This window comes from Fringilla coelebs (assembly GCF_963513975.1).
Source record: "Fringilla coelebs genome assembly, chromosome: 28".
Classification (NCBI taxonomy): domain Eukaryota; kingdom Metazoa; phylum Chordata; class Aves; order Passeriformes; family Fringillidae; genus Fringilla; species Fringilla coelebs.
Genome location: NC_140054.1, coordinates 1,814,229 through 1,833,030, shown reverse-complemented (window position 1 = coordinate 1,833,030; position 18,802 = coordinate 1,814,229). Strand labels below are relative to the sequence as shown.

Sequence of the window (18,802 nt, the reverse complement as noted above, 5' to 3'; positions counted from 1 at the left end):
CCTCATCCCTCCGAGCTCTTGGCTGGGCTTTACCTGTGCTGGTCTGGCTGGGGAGAAGCTCCAGGCCCCAGGTGTGGATCTGGCATTCAGCACTGTCCCCTCGTGAGTGTCCCCAGGGTGGTGGCAGTGTCCAGAGAGATGCACCAGGGCACTTCAGGGGCTGAGTGCCACCTGTCCCTGCTGGGTCTGGTGTCAGAGCTGCTGGGGTTGGGGTCTGCTGGGCCTGAGCTCTTACTGAGACAGCACCTGCAGAGCCTGACTTCTTACCTGAGACAGAGTCCGCAGAGCCTGAGTTTTACTGAGTTCTTACTGAGCCTGGGTCTACAGGGCCTGAGTTCTGACCTGAACCAGGATCTGCAGGGCCTGAGTTTTACCTGAGTGCTACCTGAGCCAGGATCTGTAGGATCTGAGTTTTCACCTGAGTTTTTACCTGAATTCATACCTGAGCCAGGATCTGAAGGGCCTGATTTCACACCTGATTTCTCACTTGAGTTCTCACCTGAATTCATACCTGAGTCAGGATTTGTAGGGCCTGAGTTTTCACCTTAGTTCCTACCTGAGTCAGGATTTGTAGGGCCTGAGTTCTCACCTGAGTTCATACCTGAGTCAGGATTTGTAGGGCCTGAGTTCTCACCTGAGTTCATACCTGAGTCAGGATTTGTAGGACCTGAGTTTTCACCTTAATTCCTACCTGAGTCAGGATCTCTAGGGCCTGTTTTCTCACCTGATTTCTCACCTGGCCAGGGCAGAAGCAGGATCACCTGAGCCCCCCCGTGGCTCCATGCTCACACCTCATGGTCTGGACCACCAGGTGCCAACGGAGCCATTCCCACCTGCCATCACCGCAGAGAGGAGAGGCTCTGGGGTGACTGAGAACCCCATTCTGACCTGCAGATTGCAGCCCTGTGCCCCACGTGTGGCGCCAGTGCACATCACCCACGGGCACAGAGCAGCCTGTCCCATGGATCCACAGCTCTTCCCAGGAGCTTGGCTGACGCTGCCGGCGCTCAGGAGGCAGCCTGGGCCGTTGGGGCTGGTCCCAGCTCCTCTGGAAAGCAGAGCCCCACCCTTCAGACCGGGATAATGTTTTCCTAAAGCCTGGCCGGGGTTGGCTTTTGTTTTGCTGAGCTGTTGCTACGCTGCTGAGGCTCCGCCAGGGAAGTCGGCCGTGCAGAGGAAACAACCCTGGCAAAAGTCACCAAATCATTGTTCTGGCACTTTCTGTGTCATGGACAAACACATGAATCTGCACTTGTTTATCGGGAGGCACCAGGGCAGGATTTCGCTGGGCTGATTTGTCTGTTGGACCTGCTGCTCTCAGTGGCAGCACTTAGCCCCAAAAAACAAAACCAGGAAGAGACTAAGTGTTCCCACAGCACTTCCAGCACAATCAGCAGCCCTCCTCGAAAGCGCCTTTGAAACGAGAAATGCGAGAGGGAAAAAACAATTAACACCAGGGACTTCATCGGGAAAAAATAAAAAGACAATTCTTCCATTAATCAGAGCCTTATCAGCAGCAAGGTGATATAAAGCCGGGGTTTAATTGGAACTGAGCAATGTGTTTGTGCTGCTGTGGAGAGCCTTGTCTATGCCAGCAGGAATGTGGCCTGCATCCTGTTTTCCCTGCCGATGGGGGAGGAATTCCTTGAAGGGCTGCAGTTGTGTTTGCCCCCAGCTCCACGCTGGGTTCCTGCTCCTTTGTGCCTGCAGGGATCCCAGAGCAGCGGGATGTTTTGGGAGAAGCTGTTAGAGATGGATAACGACATTATTGGCTCTCACAATGAAGGGATGAATATTGTTTGAATATTAAGAGAAGCTTTATTGATGTATAGTTATTGATAAAAGTGAGAGCAGACTCCCGGTGCTAAAGGATTTCAGCATTTATTATAATAAAAGAGAGGCCCAAAGCAGGGCTGGGCCGGGCAGGGGCGTTCCCTCGAGGATGGAGCAGCCAGCACTGAGTCTCCTTGAGCAGCGATGTCCCTGATGCCTTCCCTGGGTCAGATGCCCCTTTTTGTCCTGTTTTTTGTCCCTTTGGATTGGTTTCTGTTTGGATCCTCCATTTGCATGAAGGTTTAAGGTGCCTAAATGGCCATGGCAGCTCTGTCCAGGCTGGCTTTACTTTGGGGTGTTATGGTACCTTGAGTGTTGTATTTCTTATAACTCCCCTTTTAACCCCTTTTACCATAACCAAACTAACAGTACATGTTAAAAACAGGACCAGGCTCCCGGTGCTAAAGGATTTCAGCATTTATTATAATAAAAGAGAGGCCCAAAGCAGGGCTGGGCCGGGCAGGAGCGTTCCCTCGAGGATGGAGCAGCGCCGGCGCTGGGGCTGCTCAGCAGGGATGGCCCCGATGGCCCAGGGGAGCAGCACAGCTTCCCTGGGGCAGAGACCCCTTTTCATCCTGGCTTTTGTCCCTCTGGATTGGTTTCTGTTTGGATCCTCCATTTGCATGAAGGTTTAGGCCTTGATTGGCCCATGACAGTTCTGTCCAGGCTGGCTGGTGGTGCACTTTACTGAGGTGTAATTTCTTATAACTCCCCTTTTAACCCCTTTAACCATAACCAAACTTACAGCACATCCTTAACAATCTATCAACTATTTTACAACAGTTTCTAACCTATTTTTAACAATTATGTTTTCGTAGTTTAGATGTCCTCTGCTCTCCCCACTGTTCCCTTTCCCTCCTGTATTGCTGCCATTACACAGCCTGGGCTGTCCAGGACAGGTACAAAGAAGCTGCACAGGTGTTCCTTACCTGGGGCAGGTGGGAATGGAAAAGCTTGGGGGTGCTTAGGGGGTGTGGCAGGCAACACCTGACCTCCAGTCAAGTTAAAAGAAAGCAATCTGCACTGATAAATGACAAGGAAGGACTGACTGACAGACTCTGGGAGGGGCCAGGGGTGGCTGGTGCAACCCCCAGGGGTATAAAAGACTGAGCATCCCTCTTGAAGGTGAACTGGCCATGTGGTATCCACGAGGGGCAGCTCCCAGTGCTGCAATTTTTCCTTATTTAGTCCTTTTGTTGTAATTCTTCATTAAGGTTTAATAAAGCTTTTAAAATTTTTAAAGTGAGCAGTTGTTTTTCACAAAGCCATCCTCGCAGCGGGAGCAGCTGGTGTTCCTCTGCATCCCTTTGTGCTCCCTGCTCAGCAGGACAATTCCCCAAGGGAATGTTCCAGGCTCCAGGGGGGGTTTGCTCTGTTATTCACCTGTGCCAAGGGCAGCACAGACAAAACTTGGATTGTGGATGGGGCTGTGCTCCATCCTGCCCTGGGCAGTGCCTGGGGGTGCCAAGAGCCCCCAGCTCCCAGGAAAATCCAGACAAGGCATCAGGCAGGGAAAGATCCTCCAGCCCCTCTGCTCCTCTGACCTCTGAAGGCTTCTTGGTCACTGCCTTGCATGGCAAACACTCAGGGATGGGTTTGTGCCGTGGAAGGCAACAACTTCCCAATTCCCAACTCCCAGCTGGATTTTCCAACCTCTGTGGGGCTCTCCCAACTCCCAGCTGGATTTTCCAACCTCTGTGGGGCTCTCCCAACTCCCAGCTGGATTTTCCAACCTCTGTGGGGGCTCTCCCAATTCCCAGTTGGATTTTCCAGCCTTGCTCTCCCAATTCCCAGTTGGATTTTCCAGCCTCTGTGGGGTCTCTCCCAAATCCCAGCTGGATTTTCCAGCCTTGCTCTCCCAAATCCCAGTTGGATTTTCCAGCCAGCCCCTCAGATCCACCCCAGTACCTGGAAGGGTCTCCCTGACTGATCCTGGCTTTCCTCTCTTTCTGCTTCCTGTCAGCAATCCCTTTTTAGCACAGGGAACCTTCACTCTCCTGTCTTTAACACCAGGATACCTAAAATTTATAAACCCTTTCCCCTTTTCCCTCTTCCCAGCCCCAGCCTCTCACAGAGGGAATCACAGCAATGCCTCCCTCCTGCTTTTTGTCAGGATGAACAGCCCCAATCCAAATTCACCTTTTTCTGCACCAAAACTCTGCTTGGCTTGGCTGCAGCTCTGTCCAGACCCCTCGGGACCATCCTTGGAGACCACACAAATGCAAAGTTTGGCTTCCCCAGGCAGGGGTGGCACTGTCACCCCAGAGCAGGTTGGTAGTGTGGCACAAACACCCAGCAGAGCAGCCCAGCATAATTAAGCAGCATTCTTATTCACGTCATCTCCTGGCTTTGGCATGGCTTTTATTGCAGTCATTACAAAGACAGATATTACTTTTGGATTGACTCACTTGATGGGTTGATCAGCACTTTATTGTAGCCTCCAGTTATAGCACTTTTTATGGCAGCCAGAAGAACTTAACCATTAGCACACTATTAGGAGGAACACTGGCAACTGATTAAGTTGCTGAAGGTCAAAGACATTTTTCTTAATTGCTCCGTGTGTGCTCCCTCCTTCTCCTCCCCCTGCAACGGAGCTGGAGGGAGAATTATTCCATTTTAACAACAAAGCCACAGAGCAGCACCTCGGATTTGCCATCAAATCCCTGGGGAGGGGCTCATTCCCAGCCCAGATCTTCTCTAAACTGTTAAGGTGTGGAGATTTTCATGGATTCAAACTGGAAAAGCTTCAGGGTGACTTATTGGGTACCACACACTGCAGATAATGGGGCCAGACTGAAAGGATGTGCCAAAGGGACATCCCAACAAACTCACAAAAATAAACTCACAAAAATAAACTGTTTAAACAACCATGGGAGAGGATTTGCCAGCCTCTGTGGAGGCTCTCCTAAATCCCAGTTGGATTTTCCAGCCTCTGTGGGGGCTTTTCCAATTCCCAGTTGGATTTTCCAGCCTCTGTGGAAGCTCTCCCAACTCCCAGTTGGATTTTCCAACCTCTGTGGAGGCTCTCCCAACTCCCAGTTGGATTTTCCAGCCTCTATGGAGGCTCTCCTAAATCCCAGTTGGATTTTCCAGCCTCTGTGGAGGCTCTCCTAAATCGCAGCTGGATTTTCCAGCCTCTATGGAGGCTCTCCTAAATCCCAGTTGGATTTTCCAACCTCTGTGGAGGCTCTCCCAAATCCCAGTTTGAATTTCCAACCTCTGTGGGGGCTCTCCCAATTCCCAGTTGGATTTTCCACCCTGAACATGACTGGGACCGTTTCAGTTTTCTCCTGCTCTCCCTGCCCACCTGAGTTTGAGAAGCCAAAATCACCAAAAGCCATTTCTGTGGTAAAATCTACCTGCAAAATCTCCATGGTCCTGGTGGTCAGTCTCTTCCACAGGTCTGGGGCTGCTTCTTTCCACTTCACCCTGTTTTATGTCACCCCATCCTCTCCCAAGCAGAACCAGTCCAACAGATATTAAAAGGGAACAAATTCCCATTAAAAAACAAAAATTTTGCCCATCCTGATGAGGACTGAACTGTGCCGTGGAGCAGGAGAGAAGTTTGCTGCCTGTGGACCATCAGGAAAGGGCTTTTTTTTTTTCAGGAATTCCTGAGAAATAGGAGACTTGCATGCAGGTGTCCATTTTGAAGGGAATTGTCAATAGGAAAAAAGCTGGATCTTATCAAAAGTGCTCCATCTCTTATACTCTGTCTTTGGAAGTGGCCTGATTTCCTGGGTTTTCCACTTAAATGAAGTTTTATTATTCTGCTCTTTGCTGTTACCTGTGAGAATTTATCAAATATTCCAGCCTCCTTCAGCTAATCTTTATCAGCAAATCCAATAACTCAAGAATAAGCACAGTCCTCTTTTATCCCTTCTCACCCTAATTAAGATACTCTTCAGCATCTTCTTCCCTCGGGTGTTCCCTAATTAGGGCTGCTAATTAAAGCTGTGCCCAAGGCTTTGCTCAGAGGTTGGCAGGCCCAGGTTGTCCCTCAGTCCTTGGTGGCACTGAGGGGCATTGTGGGACATTCCCAGCAAGGAGCTCTGCTGAGCTTTTGGGATCAGGCACTTTTTAGGATTTCTTTCTCTGCTTCTCTCTGCTGAGTCCAAAGTTTCCCCACTTGAATGTGGGGGAACCTCCCTGGAATATTTCCCATTATTCCTACGTCAAATTTTCCTCTGATAATTGATCTTACATCCCCAAGAAACTCTCAGCCTCGCCCCCCCTCAATGCTTATTTCAGATTTTCCCTCTTTGCTCCAAGACCAGACACTATGGAAGAGCTGGAGGGCATCTCCTGTGGGCCCACCTCCCAAAATGTGGGGATCCCCTGGTGCCAGGAGCCTCTGAGCACCCCACACTGGGATATTTCCCCTCTGAGACCAAAGTCCAGCCAAGGCTCCTTTGGGACTTCAGGAGGACAAACAAAATCCCAGGGCTGGCTCAGTGGACTCTCAGAGGTGGAGAAATCTTTCCTGAGAAATGCAGAAAATCCTCATTTCCCTCTGTCCTAGGGTGAGGTTATGATGCTTGTACCCCCATTTATGTGTTTATGCTGGATATTGTGTTCTGTGCATTCACAACTGGCTCTGAAGGGTGAAAGTTTTGTTTTGTTTTGTTTTGTTTTGTTTTGTTTTGTTTTGTTTGGTTTGGTTTGGTTTGGTTTTGTTATCAGCTGCTCCCCCACGGCTGGCGGGACACACAGACGGGGCAGTGCACAGTGCAGCTTTGGCTTTTGGCTTTGCTCCTGCTTTGCTCCTGCTTTTTGCTCCTGCTCATCAGTCACTTTAGCTAACCAGTCTGAATTTTTCCCTGGACTGTTTTTCCTTTCCCTTTTTTGGAACCCCTCGAGCCTGCTCCGGGCTGGGCCCTGGGCACACCCAGAGTTTGCACCTTGTGGCTGCAGCAGCTGCCCCAGCACTGAGGGACTGATACCAGAGCGACCACCCCAGAGAGACTTTCTGGATTTGTCACCTTTGTCAGAGCAGTGACAGAGTGCTGTCACCTGGTATTGTTCATTCTGTGTGCTGGGGGTGCTGTGCCTGTTCAATAAACAGGTTCTTTCCACTTCTCTCCCACGAATCCTTCCTGAACTGGGCTGTGTGGGTTTGCTTTCTGGAGGGGCCCCTTTGGAGGTTTTCTACCAAATTTGCCCTGAACCAGGACACCCCATTTCACATCACTGCAGTGAGCCCCAGCAGGACCCTGTGGGATGAAGCAGAAGGGAACAATCCCAGGCCTGCTCTGGAGCTCAGCTGGGCAGAGAAGGGGAGAATTTTGTGTGGGAATTCATTCAGTCTGCAGAAGGCAGGCTCAGAGACAGCAGAGCTGAGATTGGAGCTGAGCAGCAGCTGTGAGATTGGTCAGCAGAAAAATTATGTAAATAGAAAAGTAAGAACAATGGTCAGCGTATTAACTACTTGGCTAAAATAACTCCCTAAGCTATATCTAACAAAATATTTAGAAGTTCTAAACTTAATTGTACAACTCTATACATTGTGTTTTAAAGCTTACAAACAAATATTGTATTCAAAAGAAACAAACTCACAAAAATAAACTGTTTTAACCAAAAATATGTATACTTACAGTAGTTAAATAAAACTGCTGTCAATATGCTTTTACTTTATGGTGCATCAGTTTTGAGGAGGCCGTTCCTAACAGTTCCTGTTCATCATTTATACATAATTTATACATAGCCCCCAACCAGCAATGCTTTGGATATTGTACACACCACGTGGGGAATTTGCAGTGCTCCAAGGTACTTTTTTCCCCTGTTAGTTGTAATTCCAGCTCCTTTTTATCATGTACCTTTCCCATTAAAGTCCCAGGAACAATGATTTATTGTCACATCTGATGGACTCTGGTTTTCACACCAAGCCCTGGGGTGGAGGCTTGGCCATGGGAGAGGCAGCTCAGCCAGGAAAATCAGGGAATAGGAAAGGCTGGGGCCCCTCCTGAGCCTTCAGCACCTTCACATAATCTTTTAGATGATGGCTTTTAAACTTAAATAAATAAAAAAAAAATTATAAATAAATAAATAAATAAATAAGTAAATAAGTAAATAAATAAATAAATAAATATTATTATTATTATTAATAATAATAGTAATATTAATAATATCCAATCCCATCTAGATGGGATAGTAATAGATGGAATAATCTATTGAAGATAAAGAATGTTTAAGTCAGCCAGATGGATTCTACATGGGATAATAATAATAATAATAATAATAATAATAATAATGAAAATTATTCTAGTTGAGGCATTATTATTATTATTATTATTATTATTATTATTATTATTATTATTATTATTATTATTTCCAATCCGATCTAGATGGGATTATAATAGATGGAATAATCTATTATGAAGGAATGTTTAAGTCAGCCAGATGGATTCTAGATGGGATAATAATAATAATAATAATAATAATAATAATAATAATAATAGGATCCCTTCCCAGATCTGACACCCAGTCCCTGCCCTGCTGACCCCACAGCCACAGGGCTGGGGAAGGACTGGACTCAGCCATGGGCAAACACCACCAGGATCCCTCAGCACGAGGATCCAAACTGGCCCCACATCCACAAACCTGGGGATAAATCCCCATCCCTGCTGCCAGAGAAATGCAGGAAGGAAGGAGGTGTTGAAGTTAAGGAATGTTTGAGTCAGCCAGAAGGATTCTAGCTGGGTTCACCTGGAACTGGAATGTGCCCAGGACCATTCCCAGCCTCCCCTTCCCACTCCCTTTCCCATTTCTTTTGGCCATCTGGATTCCTTTCACCTCACCCACCACCCCCAATAAGGAAGGAAACCATTGACCGTTGTCATTATTTATTACAAATTATACATTGCCTAAAAAAAATCAATAGATTTAAATAAATATACAGATTTCAGGATGCTACATCTGGCAGGTGTGCAGTAAGTCACTCAGGGATGGGACATGACACACACGAGGAGATTGACAGAGTACGTTACAGCAGTAGCTTTATTTTAAATTACTCACATTAAACCATGTGCAAAATTTCCTCTGGAACAAACCCTTTCAGGATTTTCTTCTTTTGGTTTTTTTAGAGTGACTCCAACCTTCAGAAGGTCAAAGATAAAAAACAGATTCTCTGCAGCTTTGGGGACCAAATGATTAATCTGCTCTTTCATCCACAACACAATCGACTGGTCTTATTTTTCCCCTCTCTGGGGCTTAAAGCAAAATCAAGGAATTCTTTTTCTTGTCCATTGGGACTCCACTTGCAACAGCCACAGATTTTGGTCCACCACCAACTTCAAGCAGCCTTTCCAAAGCTCCTGTGCAATCCTGGCGTGGGCAGCAGAGGGACCCAGAATGGAGAGCAGATCTCTACCTGCCCTGCCCAGGTGACAGCCCTGGCTCCCTGCAGAGCTCAGGCTGCCCAGGCAAACAAAAGTGCGTTTGTGACACGGCTCCTGGGGCTGCCTTTGCCTGCCAGGTTGGTTTCCAGGCTCAGTGTTTTTCCCTAATGTTTCCTTCCTTCCCCTGGGCCAGCAGAGCTGGGTTTAAACCCGAGCCTAAGCTCAGGCAGGGCTGTGCTCCCTTACAGAGTCTCAGGGCTTTGGGTTGGAAGGGACCTTGGAGATCCCCCAGTTCCAGCCCCTGTTCCAGCCAGTCCTTCCCTCCCCTGCTGCATTCCCCTCCCCACGGTGAGCTGCTGGCCCTGACTGCTCCTTTACTCTCCAGAGCCTGGCTCAGAGCTGACCTAAGCCAAGCAGCAAGCCAGGCTTTGTGTGCCCTTTCCCTGCCCCAGCCTATCCAGCTGGGAGGATGTTGGGATATCCAGGAGCTGCCAGTCCTCACTGAGGGTATGTCCAAGGAGATGAGATGGGGTCACTGACCCACGCCAGGGCTCTGCTCACCCTGCCCTGCCTGTGGGGCTGGGGGCTCCTGCACAAACCCAGCCCCCCAGCAGCCCCTCCTGGGTTTGGTGCCATCCCTGGGGGAGCTGATCCTGCCCTCAGCCACAGCCAGGACCTTGCTGGAAATCCACCCCAGAGACTTCTCCGCCACTGAGTGCCCCTGACTGCTCAGCTGGCTCCAGGGGATGATGAAATAGACTTTGAACACAAACTGGGAGCTGTTCCACCATGGCAGCCTCATCCATGGGCACTGACTGACAGGAGAAAATAGTGCAAAGTGGGCTCGGGCTGGAGGCAGCTCATCCCTGACTGCAGCAAGCAGCCAAACCCCTCTGGATGGGCCAGGCTTGGACAGCTCCCAGCAGAGCAGCCCAGGGCAGTGTTGGGCTCCGTGCTGCCCGGTCCAGCCCTGCCCAGAACCCCTGGCTGAGCCCTGCCCAGAGCTCAGTCCCTGGTCCAGCCCTGCCCAGAACCCCTGGCTGAGCCCTGCCCAGAGCTCAGTCCCTGGTCCAGCCCTGCCCAGAACCCCTGGCTGAGCCCCTGCTAAGGGCTCCAGGGCACAGTGCTGCTCCAGCACGACCCTTGCCTGATCCAAAAAGGCACAATTCAGCTCCAGGACACTTCTCTGACTGGCTGCAGAGACAGTTTTTCCCTTTGCAGCAGTCCCTTGAGCGCTGGTTCATGCAGCAGGAACACGGAGACTTCCACCTCCTTCTCTTCCACTCACGGCCTTCCCTTCAGCTCTAACAACAGACAGCAGAGCTGGTGGCACCCACAGGACTCCAAATTCTTCTGGTGAGCTCGGTGTGCCCCTGTCTCTTATCTCTTCTTCTTCCAGATGGTTTTTTCCCAAGGCAGAGCTGGTGGCTGTGTGTCCCTCTGTGAGCGCTGCTGGCGTTTGCCGGAGCGTGGGCTGGAGACCCTGAGGTCCCTGGGGACAGAAGGGACACCGTGGTCACTCTCCAGCCCACCTGCCCCCTACTCAGTACCCCACATCATGGCATTTATCTACCCCTGACCACCATTTGCTGGGAGGCAGGAGATGGGGAAGGAGGAGCAGGAATTTTTGTCTGCAGCTCCATTAAGGCACAGTGGAGCTCCATCAAACACGAGGTGTCAGAGGGTTTGAGGATGACCCAAAGTGCTGCTTCCCCAAATCTGCCTTTCAGAAAGCATCCCCATTGCCTCTGATTTAATTGTCACCAATTCATTAAGTTGCCACCTCCCTTTAGCTCAGCTACACTCCTGGAGTTGTTTCTCCCCACAATTCCCAGATGTGGGCTTAGAAAAGCTTTGTCCAAAGTGAGCTTTGGTCCAAAGTTGCTGTCCCATAAGTTATCTTCCTACACTATGCCATCCCCCTCTCCCTCCTCTGTCCATCACCCACCTGCCTGTCCCACATCAGAGGAACTCCCCACTCCAACCAAGAATTACATTTTGTGTGACACTGCTGTGCTTTGGGAAGGGCACACGCAGCCCTGGCTCCTCAGGTGGAGCCTTCAGTGCCACAGGGAGCAGAAACAGCCAAACCTCCTCATTTAGAGGAGACAGGAGGAGGCAGAAGGTCAGATCCCAGCGGGAACTGCAGCCTGGGGCCACAGCCACACATCTTCAAGTGCTCATGAGGAATATTCAGAGTGGGTTCAGGTGCCCTGCTCACCTGAGAGCTCTCAGCAGCCCATGATGGGGAGGCCTCGTGGCACCGCTCTGCAGAGACCTCGCTGATGCTCCAGAGCTCACGGGGAGCTTCAGACTCTGGAGGTACCTAAAGAGCAAGAGGAGAAGCCTGAGCCACCCACAGCCAGGCTGTGGGGAGCTCAGGGGGAGCCTGGCCCGGTGACAGACAGCTGAATGCACGGCTTTGAAGGGTTAATTGCAGTTATTTGGGAGCTATTCAGGGCTTACTTTGACTGCTATTCCCCCGTGCCAGAGCTCCCCTATTCACAGGCAAAATGAATGACTGGGGATTGTAACTATTGCCTGGCTGTGGAATTAATGACAGAGATCCACAGTGACTTCACCTCCCCTCAGCAGCGCTGCTGGAGCTGAACTGACACCCCACAGGCACCAGAAACAGAGGTGGCCACGGGACATCTGGCTGCTTGGAGCAGTCCTCTGCTCCCCTCTGAGCCATGCAGGGGACACTGATGTCTCAGAAATGCACCCCAGTTCATTGCCAGCTCTCCTTTCTGAGCAGGGGACACTGGTGTCCCAAAATCCACACCCTCACTTGTCCCCACTCCCAGTGGTTCATTGCCAGCTCTCCCTTCTGAGCAGGGGACACTGGTGTCCCAAAGCTCCACACCCTCACTTGTCCCCATTCCCAGTGGTGCATTGCCAGCTCTCCCTTCTGAGCAGGGGACACTGGTGTCCCAAAATCCACACCTTCACTTGTCCCCACTCCCAGTGGTGCATTGCCAGCTCTCCCTTCTGAGCAGGGGACACTGGTGTCCCAAAATCCACACCTTCACTTGTCCCCACTCCCAGTGGTGCATTGCCAGCTCTCCCTTCTGAGCAGGGGACACTGGTGTCCCAAAGCTCCACACCCTCACTTGTCCCGTCCCCACCAGCACACCCAGAGCTTCCCCAGCCTCCTGGCAGCAGCAGCAGGAGCATGGATGGAGGTGACACTGCTGCCTCTCAGCTGCTGAAGGGAACCTTGCCCACCCAAACCCCTCGGTGACACCGCCAGGGCTCTCGGGAGGGAGAAAAAAGCCACCAGACAAGTCCCAGCTGCTGGCAAAGAGCCATCCCCAGGGAGCTCCTGAGTCCTGCCTGTCTCAACCCCCCGAGCAGACACCCCCAGCCTTACCCAGGCCTGCCGTGGCAGAAGGTGGCACAGATGCTGTCCCTGGAGTGCGAGCACTCGCACCTGCCCGCCGACCTCTTGCGCCGCCTTGGCGGGCTGCCCAAGCCGTAGGGAGCGGTGTGCCTGGGAAAAACAAAGGAATTCAGCTATGCCACCAGCTTTTTATTGGCCAGCAGGTTTGTACCAGGGTCCTGGGAGGCAGCCAAGCCAGTGCCAGGATAATAAAAGACTCATCTACAGACAGAAGGTGAAAAGGTCACTGATGGGTCTGAGGTTCCAACTCCAGCTCCTCTCCCACCCCACCCCTCCCTGCCGGGAGGTGACCGCTCTGTGCTGGCTGGGAACAGGAGTTTTCTCTCCTTGCAGCAGCCCAGGTGCCCGTGCAAGGGTTGCCACACGGGCTGGGTGAGCTCCCATGGGTGGCACAGCTCCTGAGGAGCAGGGCTGGCCCAGCTCAGCAGCCCCGGCACAGCCGAGGTGCCAGCGCTCTCCTTCCCGCAGCTTTAACACACAGGGCACTGCACAGCCCTAGGAGTCTCAGGGTTCTGGTGCTCCCAGCCTGCTCCCAGAGCTGCGAGCACGCTCCTGCTCCATCTCTGATGGCAATCTCCTCTCCCAGAGGCTGCAGGATTGGCAGCGACTGCAACTATTCCCCGAGCAAGCAGTGAGTTGTAAATTCATGTCAGCGAGCACGATTATAACCACACCTGAGCGCATGTGTTGTGCTCCAGTGCGATGGCCATTGGTCTGAAAGCGCTGGGAAAGCTGCTCCGGCATTCCTGAGGGCAGGACTTGGCAGCCGCGGCCCGCAGTGCCAGCCCACCCCTGTCTCATTAACAATCCTGGCAGGCAGCAGCCAGGGTTACGCGTGCGAGCGGGGAGAGCAACTTTCCTGACTCGCGGCCACAACATCTCGGTGTTGCTGCGGGCTCGCAGAGGTGCAAACCTCAGGAAAAGCCGAGCCCGGGAGGAAGCAGCGCCCTGTGCTTTCACCCCGAGCCCCGGAGGATGGACAAACACCTGAGCAGCAGCAGCAGCAGCAGCAGCAGCACGGTTTGTCCCCTTCTGGGCTGGCCGTGCACCTTGGAGCAGGTGCTGCCGGAGCACCGGGAGCCTTTCCCACCCTCTCCAGCAGAAGGAACAGCCCCTGCCCATCAGCAGAGCTCCCCGAGCGCCGCGCTCTGCTCACCCAGGTGTGTTGACCCAGATGATGTCCAGGTGACAGAAGTAGATGCATTCCTTATCCAGCCAGCTGTTGCAGGAACATCGCTTGCTCCTCGGCCGCGCGGCCAGGTGCGACTCGGCCGGGGGATGGCCCAGACCTGCAGCAAGCAGCACAGGGAGGGAGGGTTGAGCCATGAGTCCGTGTGTCCCCTCTGAGAGTCCCGTCCGTGTGTCCCCTCTGAGTGTCGCCGCGATGTCCCGGTGCCGCACAGCCCCGGGGGCTCCCCGGAGCGAGGGTCCCGCACAGCACCCGCGGCCTCCGCGCCCACCCCGGGCACCCCCGGCCCCCTCCCCGCGCCGAGGGGGCGCAGGGGATCCCCCCTCCCCTGCGGGCACCCCCGGGGCACCGAGCCCCGCTCCAGCCCGGAGCTCACCGGCTTCCAGCAGGGCGCAAAGGGCGAGCGCCAGCAGCACGGCGGGGTGGCTGCCCATGACCGCGGCTCTGCGCTGGCGGTTCGCGGCTTCTCCTGGGCTTTTCCTCCTTTTCCTCCCGTGCCAGCTCTTCCAGCGGAGCCGCCGCGCTGCGTCTGGAGCCGGCGGGCGCCCGGCAGGTGCTTTATAGCCCCGGCCCGGCGCGTCACCCGCTCCGCCCCCGGGGAACGCCGGGCTCGCGTGGGGCGGGCGCGGACCCCCCGCTCCTCCCCGGAGGAATCCTCGCGTTCCTCTGCCTGGGGAGCTCCGGGGAGAAAGCGCCGGGGAGTGGGAAAAGTCTCCGGGGCCGGGATGCGGTGAGGCAGAGTGTGCCCCGAGCGGGGCTGGGCGCGCTCTGAAGGCAGCGAGCGCGGGGTGTCTGCGGGCAGTGGCCCCCCGGGAGACCCCCGCACCTCCCCCGGCCCCGGGGGATGCTTTAAACTGCACCAACCGGGCAGGGTTCAAGATCAAAGTCAAGTTTTCACTTGAAATGTGTTAATTTGACTTACTTTATTTTAATAAAAATGTAAATTGATAAGCCCACTCGAAATTGCTGCCCAGTTGGTGCAATGACAGTCTTGGCTTTCTCTCTCTCCCCCATTTTTTCCTCCAAATCAACTTTAAGACTTTTGCTATGTTGAGCAATTAAAGTTTCTTGCAATAAATCTGCCCGTGCACCGTCTAATTTCGCTTCGGCATCCCTGTGGCACATTCAGCATTATCTGCACATTTTTAGGATGCGAATCATGTGAGGCACAGTCACCTCCTGGCATGCACCAGGAGGAGTCAAAGCCCTTCACCTTGCCCGTGCTGTGTCAGGCAGAAGCAGGAAATTCCACCGGGGAAGTGTTGGGTCCTGAGCACGCCAGGGATGGATCACAGCTTCCAGGCACCCTGAATTCCTTGGGACCACCAGATCCGGCTCGGAGTGGCAGCTCCAGGCACGGCAAACCTCGGGCAAACCCTGCGAGCGGTTTGGAAAAGCGAAATCACTGTGTTTGCCTTTTGCAAGAGGTTCTCAAAAGCTTCTTGGGAAAGGGAGTGTATTTTATTTGTTTACCATGCGCAGTTCAGCTTTTATGGCCCTGTTGTCATGGGCAAGGTGGTGGCAATTGCAGCCACAGTGAGGTCTCATGCACAGGAACACGTGTGAGGGAAAGGAAAGGGAAATAAGGAAAAGTGCAGCGAGGGAGAGTGAGGAAAACGGCTCCTGAGCCGGAGCTTCTGCTCACAGCAGCTCGTGGAAGTAACACAGGTGATGACTGCAGTCCTGCAAGAAAAGTCTGCAGGATTTGACATTCCCTCGGTCCAAGCAGCAGTGGGAATTCCTCTCTGTGCTCCTGCAAAATGCACACAGGGGGTGTGTGCAGGGAGAAACCAGCGGGAGCAAAGGAACTGCACAGGAGAGCACAGAGGGCATGAAGGGAGGGGGCACAGAGGCCAGAGGGGATGAAAAATGTATGTTTGGGCATGCCATGGAAATAACAAAGTAGGGGATGTGTCAGGCAGAGAAAATCAGGAAGAGTGCAAATGATAAATTAATAAGAAAATAAAGATAGAGCTCATAAAACAAAGCAAACAGAGGGAAGTGTTTAACCTCTGTCCCAATGCAACAATTATTCTAAAGAAAACAGGGAAACACAAAAGCAGCATTACCTGTTACTGCCCATATTCCAGCTGTGCCAAGTTTCAGAGTGGTGTGTGACATTCCAGATGCCAGCCCAGTGATACAATAAATCTGCCTTGGCTCCCGTTCCTGCGCGCCTCATCCCCGTCACTGCGGGCTGAAAGACGATCCCCTCGACGTGGGGAAGGCAACGCAGCCGTGTTTGCTCACCCCGAGGGAAGGCTGGCCAGTGGATGACATCATTTATACAAAAAAGGGCGCTGTCTTTGAAGGGGTGCTGCCGAGAGGGCCGGCACAGAGCCCGGCGCTGCCACTCGGCGGGGTTGGTTTGCTGAAGGGATCAGCCCTGTCACACCCAGAGCTGGTGCCTCGGGCAAGGAACCACAGGCTCAAGCCAACCCCAGATTTTGGGCATCTGGGTTCAAGGAATTTCCTGCACCTTTTGTGGCCGGGGCTCTGTCACCCAGCTCACGTTTCCAAGGAGCAGCTGGAGCTCCACGTACCTGTCTGCAATCTGCCTGTGCCTGGAAGTGCCCAGATGTCTGCTGCTATTTGTCATGCCAGGTGCAAAAACATCTTCACAAACCAGGCCTTTCATCCAAGGATTTCTCAATTCTTGTCTTCGTTTCCCATAAATCCCACCAGGCTGAAAATGGAGCAAATGTTACAGCCTTGTGCTCACCCGTGGCTGTGGAAGGGAGCCTGAATTCCTGGTTTTTCTCCAGGAAAAGCCCTCCTGTTCTGAGCAGGCACCAACCTGAGCTGCACACCTCGGGATGTTTGGCACCAGAGCTGCAAAGATCCCAAAGGATGTGGGGCTGGGATGAATGCCTCTGGTTCTTGCAGGGAACCCTGCAGAGATGAGGTGGGGTTGGCTCTGAACTGGCCTTGAACTGACCCAGCTCTGAGAGCTTTGTCCAGAGCTAAAGAGCCCCTGTGGAAAAGCCATACTTTATAAATTGTTTTGCCTTTAGGGCTGGTGAGGGAGAGTGCCCAGACAGAAGGTGAAGCAGCTGCTTCAGCACCCAACAAATCCCACAGAGCAGGGGGAACTCGATGGCTTGGAGGTCTTTTCCAACCTTAGTGATTCATTGGTTCAGTGATTATTCTGGTGGTGGTTTCAAGAGGACCTGCTTGGTTTAGGTTGAATCATGGAACATCCTGAGCTGGAAGGATCCCAAGGATCATCCAGTCCAACCCTGTTCCTGCCCAGAACCCCCAGCACCCCCACCCTGGCCATCCCTGCAGCGCTGCCCAAATTTCTCCCCCATCCTTCATCTCCCCCATCCCTCACTCTCCCAGAATCATGGAATGAGCTGAGCTGGAAGGGACCCACAGGGATGATCAATCCCAAATCCAAAGCCTGCCCAGAGCCCCCCCAAGCCCAGCCTGGGCATCCCTGGAGCTCTGGCAGCCTCGGGGCCGTGCCCATTCCCTGGGCAGCCTGGGCAGTGCCAGCAGCCTCTGGGGGAAGAACCTTGCCCTGATCTCCAGCCTGAGCTGCCCTGGCCCAGCTCCAGCCGTGCCCTGGCTGCTGTCCCTGTCCCAGAGCAGGGATGGGAGCTGCCCCTCGGGAGGAGCTGCAGATCCCTGAGCTCTGCCCTCAGCGTGCCCTGCTCCAGCTGCACACACCAAGAGCCCTCAGCTGCTCCTCCTGTGGCCCCTCCTGACCCTTCACCCTCTTTGGGCACCCTCAAACACCTTTAGATCTCCCATTTTGGTGCCCCAAACCCACAGATGTTGGATCCCCTCATGTGGGGGACCAGCCCACACTGGGAGCTGTGGCTCTCCTTGACCCTCAGAGCACGGAGAACCTGCACAGCTCCTGCCACTGTCCTCGTTGTTCCCCTGATAAGGATCAGGAGCCAGCTTCCCAAGGCCAACCCTCCTGGCACTATCACCACACTAAAATCACAAAGAAAAACAACAGGGCTGGAGGAGGGCCGGGCCGTGCTGCACAAACACGGCTCCCAAAGAAGGAACAAAGGCGTGCACGGGGTCCTAAACACCAAAGATGGGCTTTGCCTCCTGCAGTTATTTTTTCCCTTTTGTTTCTGACTGCGGGAGCACATTGTTCATGTCACTGTGAGGAGTTCCAGGCAGACATGACGAAAGGGACAAAGCAGCCCAGGACAGGAGACGTCCCGTGCGGCCCTGGCGAGCGAGCGGCGCTGTTTGGAAACACGGAGTGAGCAAACAGGAAAGGCCTTTAACCATTGAGCACTCAGGATCCCAGCGTGCTCCTGGCACCAGCAGGAACAATGGGCTGATGTCACCAGCCAGAATTCCCCGTGGTGGATGGCAGCCCAGCAAATAATCATCATTCTCGTCCCGGGACATGAGCAGCATTTTTCCAGCCTTGGTCATCCCCCACGGAGCCGCTGTGAGGAAGTGTAGGAAAGAGACATTGTCAAGTGAGGCTTCCTCTGGGATTTTCGCTGCCCCCCTGCCCTCCCCAGCTCTGCACATCAGCTGTAATAAATCCCAGCTTTCTGCTGAGGGGAGGAGCGCAGCGAGGCACAGGGAGGATGAAGATGTTCCACACAGTGAGGAAGGGGGAGCACACGGTCTGGATACTTGGAGGGCAAAAGGGCTGGGAGCTGACACTGAGTGAATCTGGAGCGTTGCCCATGGGATTCCAGAGGTGCTGAGGATGGCTCAGGAGAGAGTCCTGCACAAACAGTGGTGGCTGGGGAATTGCAACAAATTTTTTAAAATAATTTAAACAATTTTTTTCAACAATTTTATTATTATTAGTTTTTAAGGCTACTAAACAACATGAACAACACAAAGGTATCCTCCAGATCCCAGTTTCTCCTTATTTTGGCTTCAAGTCAGCTCTGTGGAGAATATCCTGAAGTTCATTTGCAGCATCCAGGCCTCTCTGAGGCAGCTCTTGAATTCCCTTTTGACTCCTTTCTGTTGATGGGGATTGGTGCCATGGGAGGACTGGGAGAGCTGGGCAGCCCTCAGGGCTTTCTTCTTGGGCTGTTACTGGAA

General features: G+C 52.9%; 1 protein-coding gene across 1 annotated transcript; it reads right to left on the bottom strand.

Annotated features, from left to right (window-relative positions):
* Positions 1–8,668: 8,668 nt before the first annotated feature.
* Positions 8,669–14,270, bottom strand: EDN2 (endothelin 2). Its single transcript, XM_084222613.1, has 5 exons — positions 14,139–14,270; positions 13,730–13,862; positions 12,544–12,663; positions 11,392–11,496; positions 8,669–10,662 (listed from the first exon to the last, which is right to left on the bottom strand). The coding sequence occupies exons 1-5, from the start codon at positions 14,194–14,196 to the stop codon at positions 10,551–10,553; spliced, it is 528 nt and encodes a 175-aa protein (XP_084078739.1). The 5' UTR covers positions 14,197–14,270; the 3' UTR covers positions 8,669–10,550.
* Positions 14,271–18,802: the final 4,532 nt, after the last annotated feature.